A 20654-nucleotide genomic window follows, 5' to 3' on the forward strand; every position below is an offset into this window, starting at 1 on the left:
ATCCTACCCAGGGGACACACTCACTTTGTTAAAGGTCTGCCTGAGGTGACGGTCCTATTAGAGGGGGGATGGACTGGCAGGCTCATGGCATCGCTGATGAAGCATGATTTTTGTAGTTCCTTCAAAGTAACCTTTCTGCCCGTGGTTGCACTTAATTCTATGGTGCCAGAATGGAGGGACTTTTAGCTTCATTGGGAATCGTCTCCTGTTTGGATCTCTTCTGTGGGGAGTCACAGGACAGACCTTTCTGGTTTATTTTATAAATGATTTGCGGTGATCTGGAGTATGTTGTCATTGCAACCTGATTACTGTGACAGCAGAGTACATTTTATTTTCTCAAATTTGGTTAAAACAAAAAAAAATACTTTTGATATTCGGACTATTAATGCTCTAAAAATAAGAAGACATGTTTGTATGTCTTTTCCGGAGTATGTTTAATTTGAGATGAGAATCGTTTCCATCTTCCAACCAACAACATTCTCTCCAATCTGTTTCCATCTTCATCAGTAATGCAGTCAGGGTATTGGACACAACAGCTCTCTGCTGAACACCCACTGTAATTGCTGTCGATAGAGTTTACGTCTGAGAGCAATCTCTCCCATGACATCCATTTAGTTCAGGCTCAAAATCACTCCACCATGGTTGTGTTTTCAGGGGTGCTGACATTGCCACACTCGTTGTGACCAACAAACTATCAAGAGGGAATTCCCAGAAACCGTTTGTTGACAGGCATTACACACATTTTGTTGAGCTAAGCACGTCTCATTTGTGACCTAGAAATGGACCTTATGCCATGAACTTCTTGAAATACATGGAGCACATAATGTAACTCGCTGAGTTCCCTCTTGAGAGTTCTCAAAATATCCATCATATTTTTATAGCAATGTCCAGCACTTCTTACCTGTGAAGCGTGGATAGTTAGCCACACAGAGATTGCTATTCATTTCTGTCAGCCCTGCCGCAATGCAGAAAGATTGGAGCAAGTTGTTGTGGTGTCCTGTTACAGGATCAGGCATGGAGCCCTCTACGTCTGCTTAGTCAGACGAAAAGAGGAAAGTTCAGTATTTCTCACACAGATCTTTAATAGATTACTTGTTGACAAATATTTTTCTACACACGACTTGCTTTATGTGTTTTTCCAATTAAATCCAATAAAAAGCCAATTGAATTGTAAACTTCCCCTATTCCCTCTCTCTTCTACAGTAATCTTCTTGGCAACAAACAAACAAAGATTATGACTTCTAAAGAAATACGCTATTTCCTGCAAAGTTGACAGGTAGAAAAGGAGGTGACAAGGGTTAGGAACTGACATGGGGGAGGAGGTGACAAAAGGGAGGTGACATGGAGGAGGTGACATGGAGGAGGTGACATGGAGGAGGAGACATGGAGGAGGTGACATGGAGGAGGTGACATGGAGGAGGAGACATGGAGGAGGTGACATGGAGGAGGTGACATGGAGGATGAAGTGACATGGAGGAGGTGACATGGAGGAGGAAGTGACATGGAGGAAGTGACATGGAGGAGGTGACATGGAGGAGGTGACATGGAGGAGGAAGTGACATGGAGGAGGTGACATGGAGGAGGTGACATGGAGGAGGTGACATGGAGGAGGTGACATTGAGGAGGAAGTGACATGGAGGAGGAGGTGAGATGGAGGAGAAGGTGACAAAAGGGAGGTGACATGAAGGAGGAGGTGAGCAGGTCTGTCCCCTGAGGAGGGGGGGCATGCCTCTACTCTGCTACAGGGTCTGGTGTGGTGTGTCCTCTTCCTCCTCCTCCTCCTCCTCCCTCCAACACAGATCTCCCTCTGCTCAGGGCTCCTCCCCCTGCTCAGGGCCCCTCCCTCTGCTCAGGGCCCCTCCCTCTGCTCAGGGCCCCTCCCTCCGCTCAGGGCCCCTCCCTCCGCTCAGGGCCCCTACCTCTGCTCAGGGCCCCTCCCTCTGCTCAGGGCTCCTCCCCCTGCTCAGGGCCCCTCCCCCTGCTCAGACAGTCACTCCTACAGAGAGCAGCCAGACTGAACACAGCAGAGCCTGAAATCACCAGCGCATTATTCTGTCTTCATGGCCGACATGTTACTCAGTCAGAATACACCTCCAATCCCGTTTTAGCGATTGGATTTCATAGCATCGTGAACTAAATATCCAGAATAGATGATGTGCTTTGGTGCTTATGTCGTTGTGTATTTTGTTTTGAAGATGTCGATAGATGCCCCTTATTCTCCAGTTTGGTAAACAGCAGACAAAGCCTTTATCGCAAAGCATTTCATCTGTCGGTGCCGATGTGAGGAGGGCTCCAATTATTTTGTGATCACAGTGTGGTCGCATTGTCACTGAAACATCAATATGTTCTTGACTGAGGTTCAACATAAACAACAGCAGCCTGCTCTGTCAAGCCTTCCCGGCCCTCTGCACATGTGCGTGGTGGTTAGGGGAAGGAGCCCTTGTGTGTGTTGGTTTGTTTAGCAGAGCAGGCGTGGGCTGGGCTCACTGGACACACACACCCAGATGACTTGCTCATCAGTTCATTCTTTATTTTGTTCCCGGCTTCCGTTTGGGCACTGCAATTGGAACAGTTTGTGATTCATGCTTAGTCGCCTAAATTCTTTGTCTGTCTCTCTCTCTCTCTCTCTCTCTCTCTCTCTCTCTCTCTCTCTCTCTCTCTCTCTCTCTCTCTCTCTCTCTCTGTCACATGCACATTTCTTGCAGAGTTCTAACCTGTGTTATAACTACAGCTCAGCTTATCTTATGCCAGTGTATGTTAATATCAGTTTCAAGTGTATTGCCATGTGTAACATGTACAGGTACAGACGCATTGGAAAGGTCCAGTCCTGCTCTGCTTGACAAACCCTAGTGGCCTATCTACACCTATAATACATGAACTAAACCTACAATAAATAAACACAAATGTGAGAATACAAAGTGTCACAGCTTATGCAAGCTTTTATTCTTATTGACCAAAAAAATTGAATTGAAATTGAATTGATGTAAGGACTCATGTGAGAATAACAGGACTTGGTGCATGCACATGATGGCATGCCCATTGGCCGTGTTTGCGTGCGAGTCCAGCAGGCGAGGCGAGCCCAGGACGGAGGCCCTATAGGGGGAGGAGGAGGGGGCGTGTGGTGGTCACTTCACCGCCAGGCTGGGGGCTGTGGTGGAGTCAGCACGGAGAGATGACTAACAGGAAGTGGCAGAGACACAGTGTGCCCTTAGGGCTGGGGGGGAGGGGGGGGGGGGGGGGAGGGGAGGGTGGAGGGGGGCAAGGGAGGGGTGGAGGGAAGGGAAGGGTTGAAGGGAAGGGAGGGGCGGTCAGGACACTGTCGAACAGGGGGACTGCCTGTGTTCACTCTTTCTATGTCCAAGGATCATAGCCAAACCCTAGTCCTTTCCCGAGTTCAGCGGATGTACACAGAGAAGGAGCGCGGAGATGATTGTATCAACAGCACTTGTGTTTGTCTCCTTATCGGTCCTGACAGATACAGTGTGTTACACAAGACTAATGTTTGGCAGCTGGATTTTCAACCTGTAAAAGAAATGAATTCAGATTTCCGTTTGCCGAGATTTTCCATCTCATCGTTTCAGAAGCATCCAATTCATCCCATCCTTTAGATGCCTCAGGGTGAAGGCAGAGTCTGTGAAGATGACTTGTATTTACTTCCTCTTCTGGGGGACACTTTGAAAAATCTTCGAATCCTCTCCTTTTCTCCTCCGCTTTCATTTTCTGATGTCTGTCAGATACAAAGATAAGGGGTCACAGAGATGCATTGCATCATCTGTAAGCTCAAGCCGGCTCATTTTACTCTCTCACACACTCATCGCACGCTAACACTCATTTCAGAGGATGATGTACAGTGGGGACATCAGCTAATGTGACATCAGCTGGCACTTAGCAGATCTGCTTTCTTGTTTGCGTGTTTTGCTCTCAGTGGATGTGCTGTGGCTTTAAGTAGTTCACATGAGTGCCACTGCAAGACACTGAGAGAATTAATCGAAAACATTTGAGATGTTTCAGAAAGATCTTACGCTCAACTATTGAGCGTAAGAACATTTGATGATGCATACGTGTTGGAACATTTGATGATGCGTACGTGTTGGAACATTTGATCATTTGATGCCTTGAAACCAGACCTTAGCCAATCCCTTGTCACTGTCAAAGCGTGCAAGACTGTGAACGCAGGGTCTGGTTCTTCCTCGTTCTTTGTCTTTGAAGAAGTGTCTTGTGGCTGTTCAGCCAATCACATGTTCAGGCTTCATCAAGCATCTAAGAGTCCGTGAGTCAAAATCTGTGTGAAACTAATTTCAGAAGTCAGGCTTGAGGCCTGACCCACGGAAGGGTAGACTGTTTGTTGACGAGCGAAAAAAGAGCATGTGATCATGTGATTGAAATGCTGAATGTGTTCCCCCTCTGCAGCAGGGAGGGGTAGCTTGAGTTGAGGGAGGCTGGGGAGGAGGTGTGCAGATCTAGCAGGGAGGATCTCCTGACACACGCCCCGGCACCTGCTGCCTGGGGCAAGCCTCTTACCAGTTCCCTCCTCCACCTCTCTCACCCTCCTCCACCTCTCTCACCCTCCTCCATCTCTCTCACCCTCCTCCACCTCTCCCACCCTCCTCCATCTCTCTCACCCTCCTCCATCTCTCTCACCCTCCTCCACCTCTCTCACCCTCCTCCACCTCTCTCACCCTCTTCCACCTCTCCCACCCGCCTCCATCTCTCTCACCCTCCTCCACCTCTCCCACCCTCCTCCATCTCTCTCACCCTCCTCCACCTCTCTCACCCTCTGTCTCTCGGTCTATCTATGTCTCACAATGTTACCCCATCTGTCTGTCTGTCATTCTTTCTCTCTCTCTCTCTCTCTCTCTCTCTCTCTCTCTCTCTCTCTCTCTCTCTCTCTCTCTCTCTCTCTCTCTCTCTCTCTCTCTCTCTCTCTCTCTTTCTCTGTCTGCCTCTCTCTCTCTTTCAGTGTGGCTGCAGTTGAGCAGTTATGTAACATTGGCGCTACTATCCCAACCCCTGGGCAAGCTGTCCATGTGGCCGAAACAATCTATTGACCCTTGTTCTTGTTACTGTAGGGGGAGTCCCCACAATAGTCTAAGCCAATGATGTTGTCCTCACACTCCTTCGCTGATGGTGTTGGCTACGTCACTCTTTTTTCTAGTGTTGCAGTGGGTGGTCCTCAGACATCATTAGGTAACAATGAACCAAGTGGAGTGTGTTGTGTTTCTCTTGGGCTAGAGAGGGCCATTTGGCCTGCATGCAACAAGGCTGTGCTGCTTTGATCAACGGCAAGGTCGAAAATAAGATTCCATCTGCCCTTGGTGGAGAAGGAGGAACACAGTGGAGAGGCGCGGAATGTTCTGTGCATTCTAATGCTAGAACTCTCCCCCCCAGAAAAGGGGTGATGCAGGATTCAAGAACTCTCGCCCTGCCCTCTGTCAGTGGGGCGGGAGGAATGAATGGCATGGAGAACCTGAAGAGCCAGAGAAAGTGGCTTGAGGGGAAGGTGTCTTTGGTTCAACTCAAAATGCAAAATGCAACAAAAAAAAAGCTCTGGACTTTTCCGTCATTTAGTGGTTTTCATTTTTCCCGGTTGTTGTTTGAGGGACTAATTTGACTGCTCTTCTGTGGTGCTTATTCCCTGAAATCATATTTCCAGTTATTTAGACAAAGTCTTTTTTTATGGTCTGGAGTGCACTTACAGCACACATCTGTTTGTTCATGATGAACACCACTTAATGGTTTAAATAATTGAGTGCCCTCGCCTCCGCCCGTGCCTCCGCCCGTGCCTTTTGGGACTGTTCCACACAACTTGGCCACTTCCACGTCTGAACAGCGGAGCAGCGCGAGCGAGCGATGGCGAGCGGGGCGCACTCACGAGTGCCTGACGATTGGAGTAAAGTAATCGCCTAGCAACTGCTGCGTGGGGGAAGTCAGCCCTGGGCTGGGCTGCCCCTCCGCTGGGCTCAGGCAGGCTCCAGTCTCTCTCTGCTGCTCTCTCTGCTACTCTCTCTCTCTCTGCTACTCTCTCAGAGGGAGGAAGGGCAGGCAGCAGGGCGGCAGGAACACTCTGATCACTGGTGCAGATATCTGGTGTTGTGGCCAGTTACGGAGCTGGAGAGCAGGGGGAAGGTGGATGCCTGGGGTGGAGGGTGGAACACGTGCTGTGAGAAGAACCAGAGCAGGACCAGGAGAGAGCCAGCGCTAGTCGACACACACATGGGATGCGGCTAACCTCCTCAGGTGAGTCCAGCCTAAACAGATGTTGGTGTCATACGAGACTGAACGAACACAGAGAAAATGGGAGATAGAGAAATGATATAGAAATGTAGTGAAAAGTTAGGAGAGGGAGGATTGTGATAGAAAATTAACAAAGATAAGGTTGATGTAAGATGAGAGGTTTTTGTTAAGCGTTACTGGTGATTGATTATCACTTTTAAACTCTTGAATTGAATTATAGTTCTGAAGAGGGGCTTCCCCCGATTGTTTTCTGAGTCACTTGAAGTCTGCCAGTTAGATGTGGGTATGGACTTGGGTATGGTTGAAAATGTCTTGACAGCAGGCGGTTTGTGTGTTATGAAATTATGTAATCAGGGGTGAATTATTCAACAAACAAGTGTGCACCCATGCACAACGATGCCCAGAGTGCAAGACTTGCTCAGGCATGGAAGATAGAGAAGCCGTTTGAAAATGAGCTGGGCCTGTACTAGTGGAGCACTTTCCTTGAACCCAAGGCCGTGACTACAACATAGAGCTTACAACTCACGTCACAATATCCAGAGTGTACAGTCAGGTGTGCACATTCTTGACCGATAGGGAGATTGTAATCATAATAACACAGTAATCATGTGGCTGTACTGTATGTGAATATATTCTTGAATTTCAAGATATTAGATTGGGAGTGTGTGTGTGTGTGTGTGTGTGATGTACGTGTGTATAAGTGTGTGTGTGTGTGAGAGAGATGTACTTGTGCCTGTGTGCCTGTGTGTGTGTGTGTATGTGTGTGTATGGTGTGCAGTGTGACATAGAGAATGAGACTCTGCACCCTCCCAGAGGAACAGAGTGTGGATGCATCTGTCGTCACAGAGAGTTCCAGAGCCTCTGTTAGTGAGCTGCATGAGAGGCTGTCTGATGCTGATTGTAGAGTGACAGCAGAACTGCATGACAAGGCAGATGTTAGAGACAGCATGGAGGTAAACTCAGACACAACACTTGGTAATACTGTTGTCTCCTTTGAGCTCATTTTTACAGACACTAATTTGCTACAATTTGTTTCACGCTGCATTTTCTATATCTGTTTAATGGAGGGAAAGACGTTTGACAACCCAGTGGTATAATTTCCTCAATCCTTTTGGAAAAAAAGTATATTCAGCATCTTTCTGTATGCTTAACCCTGTAAGACGCGTGGTTGTAAAATTACAATGTCACCTTTAGCTCTCAAAAAACACATTTGCTATTTATTTATTTTTTGAAAGACCACATTTATCAATGACACTGCAAAGCAAGACAATATGACCCATTGGCTATGTAAATGTAGTCCAAAAAATTGCAAATGTCTTTTTTGGAGAGCTAAAAGTGACGTTGTAATTTTACAACTCGGTCTTACAGGGTTAAAGAATTGTCTCGCAGAGCTACAAGTTGTAGAGCCAACTCTATGATTACAGTAATTAATAGTTAATCTGTAATTACCATAAGAAATAACACTGTTGGATCACGCCCTTCACCTCAGAGCAGATTCTTTATTTCCTTTGTATGCTTTTAATACCTGTCATTTACCACAGGGAAATCCACTTGATTCTGACCCTAATCCCTTAATCCTAATCCTACTGCTTTGATGGAATCACAAGACAATGATTATTTGGTGGAAGATCATGATTAGTTTTGCTCAATGCACTCAGACAGACAGTACAGCCTCTGACTAGGGCTTTGTATTAGCTCATGGTTGGTCTGAGAGATGTTTGTAAGCATGTGTTGACATGGATCAGCTTCACACTGCAGTGAGTACCTATATGAATCTTGAATGGAGGCTTAATCCTGTTGATCTTGTTGTGGCTGGGCAATGTCAGGTGGCTGAGCGGTGAGGGAATCGGGCTAGTAATCTGAAGGTTGCCAGTTCGATTCCCGGTCATGCCAACTGACATTGTGTCCTTGGGCAAGTCACTTCACCCTACTTGCCTCGGGGGAATGTCCCTGTACTTACTTTAAGTCGCTCTGGATAAGAGCGTCTGCTAAATGACTAAATGTAAATGTAACAAGAGGTCTTTAAAGCTATCACAGCCAACCCTACATCGCAACTATCTTCACTAATGAGCCTAAACTCGCTGTCAGACCGATTCCTAGGCTACAAAATGACTTCTGGTCATTTTCTGGTTCCGGGTGGTTGAATGGTTTCATGGTCGGGTTGTGGTCCTGTTCCCTGAAGTTGAACCCAACCCCTTCTCTGTGAGTAGGCTCTGTAGATCTCTCCCTGAGCTTGAGTGATGGTCTCCCTGATCCTAGTGACTGCCCACCGCAGGTGTTCTGACCGGGGGGGTTCAGGATGTTACTAGGTTTGTCAGGTCATCCGTATTGCTCTGTTAACCTGTCACATCGCGTCGCATCAAGCCCCCACCGCACACCCACCGCACGCGCCATGCACACGCCAAGCGCAAATGAGCGACGGCGCTTTCGCACATTTTCACACTCGTACCTTGTTTCCTTATTTCTGCTTGATGTGACCTGTTTGCCGCGAACCTGAAAACATCATCTTGAATGTACGTCCATTTAAAACACCGCTGTTTGTCCGAACTGCACTGCAACGTGTCATCAGGTGTGTGGGGCCCCTTTCAGGACCGTAAATGTCCCCGGAGACCTGCGATAATAGCCGCTGATGTGGCGAGTTCGTAGCGTGGTGAAGTGTTCATTATGACCACTTTGTTGAACCTCTGTTAATGGATTCAGTATCACAATGGGGACTGAAGGACAACAAGATAGTAGAATGGTTGCAACTGCATTGCCCGTTGAGAGGAGGGGCATTGTTCGCTTGTCCCCCCACCCCCACTGCCTCGGCGTGAGACGGGCCGAGGCGCAGGGGCGGTTGATGAATCCATTTTCCAGCTCACTGTTTCACCGATTAGGCACAATCAAATCCATCTCTTTCTGATTCCTTTTGTCAGGAGTTGAATCGGTCTTCTCCTGTAGAGGTGTCTTAAAGAAGCAAGGCTCCAGCTCTTTAGGATGGAACGGGTCAGTCACTTCATTAGCACCTGGTTAAACACAGGACTGTGGTACACCTGACGACAGCTGTGATCCCCATTCTGAAACACCCCTGCCTTGTACTCCACCTACCCTCTCTCTCTCTCTCTCTCTCTCTCTCTCTCTCTCTCTCTCTCTCTCTCTCTCTCTCTCTCTCTCTCTCTCTCTCTCTCTCTCTCTCTCTCTCTCTCTCTCTCTCTTTCTCTCTCTCTCTGTGTCTCTCTGTGTCTTTCTCTTTCTGTGTCTCTGTCTCTCTCTCTCTCTCTGTCTCTCTCCCTCCCTCTCTCTCTGTCTCTCTCCCTCTCATTCTGAAACACCCCTGCCTTGTACTCCACCTACCCTCTCTCTCTCTCTCTCTCTCTCTCTGTCTCTGTCTCTGTCTCTGTCTCTCTCTCTCTCCAGCTAAACCAGACCCTCAGGGGAGAAGGCTTACTGTTTGTGTCAGGCCATGCAAATGTTATAGGTGTCTCCTGAGCTCTGAATACTCCCGTCCGGTTTGAAGTGTTCTTCCATCCCCCAAGCCCTTTAAACCGTATGTCAAGTGAACTGTCCCTCCTAGAATTCACGCTAATCAGAAAACATTTTGAGCACCGTCAGTCTGGTGATTAACATTACTGGTGTCCCTTCATTTTGGTATCTCCCAGAGAGCAGCGAGTCAATTAGGGTTTTCGAGTGGATTAAGGGAAATGCTTTAAAAAAAACTGAGGTCATTGAGACATTTTCAAACGGATGCTTAATTGGAAGGCAACGCTGTTTGCCTCTGAGGGGATCGTAAAGTGATTAGTCGACTTCAGAGGAGAGAATCGAATTTGGACGCCGACCTCTGAGAGTAAATTGCCATCTGGTAACAAATGACTGTATAGTTGAAGCTTTCATTGGGTTGGTGGCAGGAATGACATGCTGCTAAACGCTCCTCATTCAGCTCCAGCTTCATGTGGGACTTCTGAAGCTTCTCGTGGTGGAACTGTACATCTTTTATTGATCAGTTGTGAGTAGTTCAGTAAACCACTGCTGTACAAACAATAAGATGTGCTATTTGTCCTGTTCATCATTTAACTTTTTTATAATTAACATTGTGCTTAGTATAAATTAGACCTCTTAATGTCACACATTTTGTTTGTCCGTGAGTGACAATTTGCCGGGGAAGGTTAAGGCTCTTAAACTGACCCTGAACTCTTGGTTGTTTATTCTGTCAGAACAGCCAAGCTCTCCCTCCATATGTGTCTGTATGCTGTGAACGACCTGCTCCTGCCAAGGCTCTTAACGCATGGAGGTAGCTCCTTCAGATGCTCCGAGCGCCTTCGACCCCTCTGTGCAGACGTGTCATGAGCAGATGTGTATCTTCCAGCGGTGTCATCGTGCTCCTTACGTAAGAGAGGGAACGCTACGAGGCCTGGCTAGAAGACGCTTGTTGTCACGCTCTGATTACTCTGTGGCTATCTCTGCAGTCCCTGTACAGACCGGGAACACTAATGCTCACAGACAGGGGGGGTGAGCGGTGACTAGTGAGGGCCCGAGGATCGTACACAGAGGGATGTGAGCGGTGACTAGTGAGGGCCCGAGGATCGTACACAGAGGGATGTGAGCGGTGACTAGTGAGGGCCTGAGGATCGTACACAGAGGGATGTGAGCGGTGACTAGTGAGGGCCAGGGGATCGTACACAGAGGGATGTGAGCGGTGACTCTAGTGAGGTCCCGAGGATCGTACACAGAGGGATGTGAGCGGTGACTAGTGAGGTCCCGAGGATCGTACACAGAGGGATGTGAGCGGTGACTAGTGAGGTCCCGGGGATCGTACACAGAGGGATGTGAGCGGTGACTAGTGAGGTCCCGAGGATCGTACACAGAGGGATGTGAGCGGTGACTAGTGAGGGCCCGAGGATCGTACACAGAGGGATGTGAGCGGTGACTAGTGAGGTCCCGGGGATCGTACACAGAGGGATGTGAGCGGTGACTAGTGAGGTCCCGAGGATCGTACACAGAGGGATGTGAGCGGTGACTAGTGAGGTCCCGGGGATCGTACACAGAGGGATGTGAGCGGTGACTAGTGAGGTCCCGAGGATCGTACACAGAGGGATGTGAGCGGTGACTAGTGAGGTCCCGGGGATCGTACACAGAGGGATGTGAGCGGTGACTAGTGAGGGCCCGAGGATCGTACACAGAGGGATGTGAGCGGTGACTAGTGAGGGCCCGAGGATCGTACACAGAGGGATGTGAGCGGTGACTAGTGAGGTCCCGAGGATCGTACACAGAGGGATGTGAGCGGTGACTAGTGAGGGCCCGAGGATCGTACACAGAGGGATGTGAGCGGTGACTAGTGAGGGCCCGAGGATCGTACACAGAGGGATGTGAGCGGTGACTAGTGAGGGCCCGAGGATCGTACACAGAGGGATGTGAGCGGTGACTAGTGAGGGCCCGAGGATCGTACACAGAGGGATGTGAGCGGTGACTAGTGAGGGCCTGAGGATCGTACACAGAGGGATGTGAGCGGTGACTAGTGAGGGCCAGGGGATCGTACACAGAGGGATGTGAGCGGTGACTCTAGTGAGGTCCCGAGGATCGTACACAGAGGGATGTGAGCGGTGACTAGTGAGGTCCCGAGGATCGTACACAGAGGGATGTGAGCGGTGACTAGTGAGGTCCCGGGGATCGTACACAGAGGGATGTGAGCGGTGACTAGTGAGGTCCCGAGGATCGTACACAGAGGGATGTGAGCGGTGACTAGTGAGGGCCCGAGGATCGTACACAGAGGGATGTGAGCGGTGACTAGTGAGGTCCCGGGGATCGTACACAGAGGGATGTGAGCGGTGACTAGTGAGGTCCCGAGGATCGTACACAGAGGGATGTGAGCGGTGACTAGTGAGGTCCCGGGGATCGTACACAGAGGGATGTGAGCGGTGACTAGTGAGGTCCCGAGGATCGTACACAGAGGGATGTGAGCGGTGACTAGTGAGGTCCCGGGGATCGTACACAGAGGGATGTGAGCGGTGACTAGTGAGGGCCCGAGGATCGTACACAGAGGGATGTGAGCGGTGACTAGTGAGGGCCCGAGGATCGTACACAGAGGGATGTGAGCGGTGACTAGTGAGGTCCCGAGGATCGTACACAGAGGGATGTGAGCGGTGACTAGTGAGGGCCCGAGGATCGTACACAGAGGGATGTGAGCGGTGACTAGTGAGGGCCCGAGGATCGTACACAGAGGGATGTGAGCGGTGACTAGTGAGGGCCCGAGGATCGTACACAGAGGGATGTGAGCGGTGACTAGTGAGGGCCCGGGGATCGTACATAGAGGGATGTGAGCGGTGACTAGTGAGGTCCCGGGGATCGTACACAGAGGTGGGCTCCCAGCGGCAGGACCCCAGAGCTGTGAGCCCGGGCTCAGGGATGACACGCTCAGTACGGTCACGAGAGCTGCTGTAAACGTCTGGTCACGTGCTCACCTGCCCCCCCCCGTGGGCCAGGGCGTCGGATAAGGGCTTCACTCCGTTCAACTCTCGATGTGGAGCGCTGCGGTGTTTGCGATGTGTTGTCGACATGGTGCGTGTTTGTGCATGTGTGTGTGTGCGAGCATGCGTGGTTTATGGAGTGATCAGATGTCAATCCTTTTCATCTTTAAATGGAACTGATTGAGGAGATTCTAACTCCTCCTCACCCCCTCAGTCTTTCCCGTCTAAAGTGACGCCCTGGGTCACGGAGTCACACATGGCACCAACACACACACACTTGCATGGATAGAATTCCCCTCATGAAAAATTCACAAGTTTAGACACTTTTGAATTCCCACATGGGTTTCTCAATCTTGGAGCCCGATGACCTGAAAATGCATACTGGAGACAACCGCAAAAAGCTTCAAATAAGCTAATTGAAGTGCATCTTTGATCCTGTCCTTTGAAAGGAGTGGGAGTTGTGTGTGAGATGAAGGTTGATTTAAATAAGGCTGCAGCTGAAAAGATGCTCGATTCAACCGCCAGCTGGGATTCTCAGCTGTGAGGTTTTACATAACGTGTGATGACCATGTCGATGAAGAGAACACCACAGGAAGAATCCAAAACGTAGGCTCAGACAATGCAGCAGAAATATGCACGCGTTAACGTATTTATTTGTATGTATTATTCAAATGTACAATACAGTAGCTTACAGGGATGTTTATCTTCACCTTGCATCAATACCACGACATAACATGAGCTATTGTGTCATTGTTTTGCATCTATTTTAGAATATCATTTCGATGACTAATAATGTATGATTGCTGTATTAATGAAGTGTGTTGATTTTGTTTCTGTGCAGAAGTATCGTGAGTGCATGGCTGGACTGCTAGCCCCTCCTTATGGTGTGATGGAGAGCGCCCTCAGTAGTGACAGTGAGTATCTAAGCACCAGGGGCCGTCCCCTAGACAACACTTGGCATGGGCCCAGTCTATTATGATCGCATGATTTAAAAGGCAGTCAGACGTTTTTAACCTTTAACCTAAAGTTCCCCCCTATTATCCCTCAACCTACTATAACAAAGTCAATTATTGTGTTGCCATATTTGCTTTTGGTCATATCAGCTATTTGAAAGTCAGATCTAAAAATAGAGGGGTATTTTCACTGGAGATAAGGCTGTTAAAGAGAGGAGTTAGTAAACCTGCAGTTTTTTTTTAATTTCCTGGTGGGTGTTTGCTGTGCTTCAGCTCTCAGTTAGAACCACACCCTTCTGACTGCACAACCCTCCCTCCTCCCACACTGGGTGATACGATCAGCTTCTCAGATCTCCTGCAAGATTACAGGAGACAGATGTTTCAGTCCTTATTTAATATCTGCTTGTTTGGTTGTATTTACGGAGCAGTTGCCTCAGACAGACATCTGTTGGGTCTGAAAATGTATATATTACATTTACATTTACATTTAGCAGACGCTCTTATCCAGAGCGACTTACAGTAAGTACAGGGACATTCCCCTGAGGCAAGTAGGGTGAAGTGCCTTACCCAAGGACACAACGTCAATTGACATGGCCGGGAATCGAACTGGCAACCTTCAGATTACTAGCCCGACTCCCTCACCAGTCAGCCATCTGACCCCCCATATATATAGGGGATTTGATCTGTGTGCAGAACAACTGTGTTTTTCCTCAGTTAAATAAGAATAAACGTCCTTTTTCTTTCCCTCAGCGATGCCAGACAAAGAGAATATCAGCAACAATTCCTTTGGTTCCATCTCCAAACATCTAAACAAGGTAGAATCATACTGACAGTTCAATCCATTCTCATTCAACGACAGGATTTTCAACACTTTACATTAAGGTTACACTAACGACCATGTAACTACATAGCGATACCGATAGTAACAACATTGTAGTTACATAGAAACTTCTAAACAGTTACATTTAATTAGTGTTTAGTGGTTGTTCAGACATTACGTCAATTAATCTTGTGTTTTGTAAGGGTAGGTGGATGTTGATAGGACTTGTTTTGGTAACACAACATTCCCTTAGTAATAACCTACATCTCTTACACATAATGCCATTTGATCACATAGCAGTTCCTATGTACCAATGTTGTTATTATGGGTATTGATTGATGTGTAGTTACATGGTAGTTATGGTAACCTTGATGCAAAGTGTTGCTGTATCTTCAGCAGTAGATAGAGTCCTTCCTGAACTGTCGCTGTGAGCAGCAGAGATAGGCGGTTCAGGGTGAAGGATGCTTGTTTTGCCCGCGCTGACGTCCTTCCTGCCCTACCAGCTTCCTCTTCTGTCACCCCCCCCCCACCCCCCCACCCCCTTCTCCTCTCAAGACTCTCTGAAGAAGCGTGGAATGCAGTTTGTTGAAAGTTTGTCTGAATGTAAACAAAGCCTCGGTGGAGAGCCTCTCGTTTCCGTCCTCAGTGGTTCCTGTCCCGCCCCGCCCCCCCGCCTCCCTGCCCCCCGCCCCCCTGCCCCCCTCCGCCATCTTCCAGCCTCCGCACTGATAACAGAACTCTGCCCATGACAACCAGCCTGAGTTATATACCTGCGTTCTTTGTTCTCCTGGACAGAGTGTTTACCAACAAGCAGATGCCGAGCCAAAACACATAGTCTATAAATATCTGCAAACACAACATACTTCACATCTTCAGCAAAATACAAATGATGTATTGTCTGCTTGTGGTTACTAAATATAGATTAAATGCTCACAGTATTTTTAACAGGCTCAACGTGACATTTGTTCTCGTTATGAAATGTATAAAATATGGCCTTTGTTTTTACATTGGGGTTCCAATCCGCATATGAATAAAAAAAAAAGCACAGAATCCTGCCTATACACGAACAGAAAGGGGCCATTTGCTGTCATGCATTAATCAGGAGAATTCAAAGCCCTTACAGCAGCATGTTGCCAGTAACCAGTAACCCATAATGAGTTCAGATGACCAGGGATGCATGAGGAATGCATCTTCATGTCACAAAGCAGCCCTCTGCATACACTACACACTGATGTCAGCTCACAATCAATTCACGGGACATCTTCATTATGCCTCGTGTGGTCAGCCAGAATCCATAGATACCCCATACCACACTCAAGGCATAGAATGAAAAAAAAAGCCTGTTTAAAGAATCATCGAATTGATTGCTTGTCCTCTAAGTACCGTTCATGGCAGCGTGGGAGATTGCAAGTGGTGAGGCAAAGAGTAGAGAGGGTTCAGAGTAGTGATTATGGCATGGCATGACGTCGACACCAGCCTCCTCTTAGTCCTACTTACTGTTATCTGTTTTGCCCTAATGAGTGCAGGATGCAGCCTAGTTAATTGTCTTTCCTCTAGGTTAAGTCTTCATTAAGTAGTGGAAGTAAACAATGACTAATAACAGGTCCTCTAGCGCCTATGATGAATCAGTGTACAAGCGCACCATGACATCAGGGAGCAGAGAGGATGGGTGTAACCTTAACGGTGAGCCCATCACTGTGTGTAGTAGCAGAGGATAACTGTGCCTGGAGGACAGCTGTTATAGCAGGCCAGAACAGACCGAGTGGAGGTTGTTAAGGATGTGCCACGACAATGGGCCTAATGTCTGTCATCACAGTGAATCTGTCGGATGTGCAGCCATCATCGTTTACAACTGGGGCTATTATCCATGTCCTCACCTCTCATCTCTGTCCTGTGCTTCTCCATGTCCTCACCTCTCATCTCTGTCCTGTGCTTCTCCATGTCCTCACCTCTCATCTCTGTCCTGTGCTTCTCCATGTCCTCACCTCTCATCTCTGTCCTGTGCTTCTCCATGCTGTGTTTTTTCGTTTCCTTATTTTCCATCACTGTGTCACTGTCGTGTCATTTCATTTACAGAAATCATTCATTGAAAGCCCAGACAAATCCGGCCCTAAATCCTTTTCTCAGGTAGTGTGGCCCATCCCATCTGTAAAGATCTATACCTGTCACTTCTCCAGATCAGTCTATCTGCATGATGCTACAACACTGCCACGTGGTCATGCTCGTCCTGGTCACCTACTTCCTGTTCACTCCCTCCCTGCGCCCCGTACTTCCTGTCTCTGTCCAGGTGCCGTCTGAGAAGATCTTGCGGGCGGGGAAGGTCCTTCGCAACGCCATCCTCTCCAGAGCGCCCCACATGATCAGAGACAGGAAGTATCACCTCAAGACATACAGGTCAGGCTGACGCCGGACACCCACTCACTTCACAGCAGGGTGTGTGTGTGTGTGTCTGTGTGTGTCTGCCTGTGTGTGTCTGCCGGTGTGTGTGTGTGTCTGCCTGTGTGTGTGTGTGTGTGTGTCTGTGTGTGTCTGCCTGTGTGTGTGTCTGCCTGTGTGTGTGTGTGTGTGTGTCTGCCTGTGTGTGTGTGTCTGCCTGTGTGTGTGTGTGTGTGTGTGTGTCTGCCTGTGTGTGTGTGTGTGTGTGTCTGCCTGTGTGTGTGTGTGTGTCTGCCTGTGTGTGTGTGTGTCTTGAGTGTTCTGTGTTGTGTGTTCCTGAGCACCTGTCCCTGGCTGTCCTGCAGACAGTGCTGTGTGGGGATGGAGCTGGTGGACTGGCAGATGCAGGAGAGCTGCTTGGTCCACTCCCGTCCTCAGGCTGTGGGGATGTGGCAGGTCCTGCTGGAGGAAGGCGTGCTCAACCCCGGTGAGACGGAGTGTGCACACACACTGTGTGTTGGTGAGACACACTGTGTGTTGGTGAGACACACTGTGTGTTGGTGAGACACACTGTGTGTTGGTGAGACGGAGTGTGTTTGCACACACACTGTGTGTTGGAGTCTTCTAACGCGTATGCGTGTTTGAGAGTGTATATGTGTGTGAACAAGCTCTCATACGCCATCCCATCCTTTCCTAAATCCCCACCGCAGTCGACCAGGAGCTCAACTTCCAGGACAAGTACCTGTTCTACCGTTTCCTCGACGACGAGCAGGAGGGCGTGGCCCCGCCCAGCCAGGAGGAGATGAAGGAGAGCGATGAGGAGCTGCAGGACACCCTGCTCCTCCTCTCCCAGATCGGACCCGACGCCCACATGAGGATGATCCTGAGGAAACTGTAAGGAATGATCCCAAAGATCGCCCTCTGCTGGCCTGGTCTGAATATTCCTCAGGCTGGGCATGTTAACATTTACATTTAGTCATTTAGCAGACGCTCTTATCCAGAGCGACTTACAGTAAGTACAGGGACATTCCCCCCGAGGCAAGTAGGGTGAAGTGCCTTGCCCAAGGACACAACGCCATTTTTCACGGCCGGGAATCGAACTGGCAACCTTCAGATTACTAGCCCGATTCCCTAACCGCTCAGCCACCTGACTCCCTATATGTTAGGATAGACTGCGTGACTGAAGTCATCTTGATGTGATTGCACTGAGGCCGAACTGGTTCCTGTTGCTTCTTCTGCAGTCCGGGGGAGAGGACAACAGACGACCTGCAGATCATCTATGAGGAGCTTCTGCATATAAAGGCCTTATCTCACCTCTCCACCACTGTGAGTGACCCACTCAACACTACACTAGTACTGGCTCTGGGATAACTGTAGCATCACTTAATTACATTTACATTTAGCAGACGCTCTTATCCAGAGCGACTTACAGTAAGTACAGGGACATTTCCCCGAGGCAAGCAGGGTGAAGTGCCTTGCCCAAGGACACAACGTCAGTTGGCATGACCGGGAATCGAACTGGCAACCTTCAGATTACTAGCCCGGATTACTAGCCCGATTCCCTCACCGCTCAGCCACCTGACTCCTTGACTTAATAACTACATAGGGTCGCATTTTGTATTGTTTCTGAAGACTATACATCGATTATTCTTGCTCGTTTTTGTAGTTTCCGGAATGTTCTGTGTGTAACAGGGGTGGGGGGAGGGTGGGTATAGCTCGGTGGTTAGAGCAATCACAAGGTCACAGGCTCAAATGTCCCTCTGGGCTGTGCTGTACATCGCTTTGGACAAAAATATGTCTGCGAAAGCAAGAAAACGAAACAATAGTTTGTCTCGCTCTTCTTGGCCAGGTGAGGAGGGAGCTGGCAGGAGTGCTGATCTTCGAGTCCCACGCCAAAGCAGGAACCGTGTGTGAGTACGGCCTTCACGGCTGAAGATCAGCTGACTTCATCACATTCTCACAGTCAGGCAGCATTGGTGATGGTTTTATGAACACATTACTCCCTGGGAGAATGAGAAGGCCAGATTAGGACGTTGTAACTGCGCCTAATCCTTTGTGTGTCTCAGTTCCTGTGAGTCATAAATGGCCTGGGTGATTTTTCTGGGTGTTTTGTTGTTGTTTTGTTTGGGGGTTGTCGGCCGGTTCACAGATCAGTCAGTGATGTTGTCCCCCCGTGTCACCCAGTGTTTAACCAGGGTGAGGAGGGGACGTCCTGGTACATCATCCTAAAGGGCTCCGTTAACGTCGTCATCTATGGGAAGGTAAACAACGCCTGTCCAGCTTTCCTGTGACACGATTCATTTGATCCGATTCATTTCTCCCCACTGACTTCATTTAGTAATACATCAACAAACAAAAAAAACGGATGATTAAGTTGCTGATGTGGACGGTAGGATTGGACGAAACTCAGACAATGGATCGCTTCAAGCGTATCATTGGCCACGCTCGCACGAGCTCTGGTCGGTGACACTGTCTCCTTCCTGGCACCCAGGGGGTGGTATGCAGCCTGCGGGAAGGGGACGACTTCGGGAAGCTGGCCCTGGTCAACGACTCGCCCCGCGCAGCCTCCATCGTCCTGCGAGAGGATAACTGTCACTTCCTGAGAGTGGATAAGGAGGACTTCAACAGGATACTGAGGGTGAGTGTGTGTGCGTGTGTATGTGTGTGTGTGTGTGCCGGAGGAACCCAGCGTCGTACGCGCTCTCGAATACCACTTCTCTCTTGAAACACACTCGCGCTCACACAGAAACACACTCGCGCTCACACAGAAACACACTCGCGCTCACACAGAAACACACGCGCGCTCACACAGAAACACACTCACGCTCACACAGAAACACACGCGCGCTCACACAGAAACACACGCGCGCTCACACAGAAACACACTCACGCTCACACAGAAACACACTCGCGCTCACACAGAAACACACTCGCGCTCACACAGAAACACGCTTGCGCTCACACAGAAACACACTCGCGCTCACACAGAAACACACTCGCGCTCACACAGAAACACACGCGCGCTCACACAGAAACACACGCGCGCTCACACAGAAACACACTCGCGCTCACACAGAAACACACTCGCGCCACACCAATCACACTCTCACTCGACTGAGAAAGGTCGAACACACACAGCAAGATGAATTCAAATCTCCCTCTGCTGGTGAGAGTTCATCATTACAGTCACGTATGTGGAGCTGCTTATACCGCTTCCATTCAGCTCACATACAGTATTAAGTCTACTGCGCTGTGGCACAATGAACAACATTGTTATTATGTGGATGTATACTTGCCTTTAAAGGGCCAGGCCAGCTCTTAGCATTCTTTCCTCAATCTTCTTGATCCTTGTGCCATTGTTCAGCCCTGCCTCTCTGGACCCTGATTTGGCCCTGCTCCCGCATGATTGTGTACACTGGACAGCGGCTGATGGTTATCTGTGTGATCCAGGGCAACAGCTCTGCTGTATGAGGCTTATTGAGGTGTCCTCATCCTGGGTAAATCTGTGGTCTGGGTGGGAGGCTGAGTGAGGCTGTGTGAGGCTATGAGGCTGGGTGAGGCTGGGTGAGGCTTTGTGAGGCTGTGTGAGGCTGGGTGAGTCTGTGAGGCTGGGTGAGGCTGTTTGAGGCTGTGTGAGGCTGTGTGAGGCTGTGAGGCTGTGTGAGGCTGTTTGAGGCTGTGTGAGGCTGTGTGAGGCTGTGAGGCTGTGAGGCTGTGTGAGGCTGTGTGAGGCTGTGAGGCTGGGATGGAGGCAGACTGACTGCTGATCCTGCTGCCTGGGCGTGTCAGTGGGACAGAGGCACTAATCCCTCCTGCTCACCAGGCTGATGT

The 20654-nt window shown here is 49.2% G+C and overlaps 1 protein-coding gene across 13 annotated transcripts in view; it reads left to right on the top strand.

The window, feature by feature from the left end:
- rapgef4a (Rap guanine nucleotide exchange factor 4a) overlaps nucleotides 1-20654 on the top strand; it is a 36859-nt gene that overhangs the window by 6907 nt on the left and 9298 nt on the right. For 7 of the 13 annotated variants that reach the window (XM_067252181.1, XM_067252224.1, XM_067252253.1 and 4 more), the window contains exons 5-13: nucleotides 13516-13588; nucleotides 14378-14396; nucleotides 16695-16841; nucleotides 17189-17310; nucleotides 17534-17717; nucleotides 18065-18149; nucleotides 18673-18733; nucleotides 19008-19084; nucleotides 19315-19461. In XM_067252181.1, the coding sequence (XP_067108282.1) occupies nucleotides 13516-13588; nucleotides 14378-14396; nucleotides 16695-16841; nucleotides 17189-17310; nucleotides 17534-17717; nucleotides 18065-18149; nucleotides 18673-18733; nucleotides 19008-19084; nucleotides 19315-19461 (915 nt within the window). Of the gene's footprint in view, nucleotides 1-13515; nucleotides 13589-14377; nucleotides 14443-16523; nucleotides 16575-16694; nucleotides 16842-17188; nucleotides 17311-17533; nucleotides 17718-18064; nucleotides 18150-18672; nucleotides 18734-19007; nucleotides 19085-19314; nucleotides 19462-20654 lie in introns of all 13 variants that reach the window. The other 6 variants (XM_067252195.1, XM_067252247.1, XM_067252231.1 and 3 more) reach the window with 2 other exon arrangements.

This window comes from Osmerus mordax, chromosome 2 (genome assembly GCF_038355195.1).
Source record: "Osmerus mordax isolate fOsmMor3 chromosome 2, fOsmMor3.pri, whole genome shotgun sequence".
Taxonomy (NCBI): Eukaryota; Metazoa; Chordata; class Actinopteri; order Osmeriformes; family Osmeridae; genus Osmerus; species Osmerus mordax.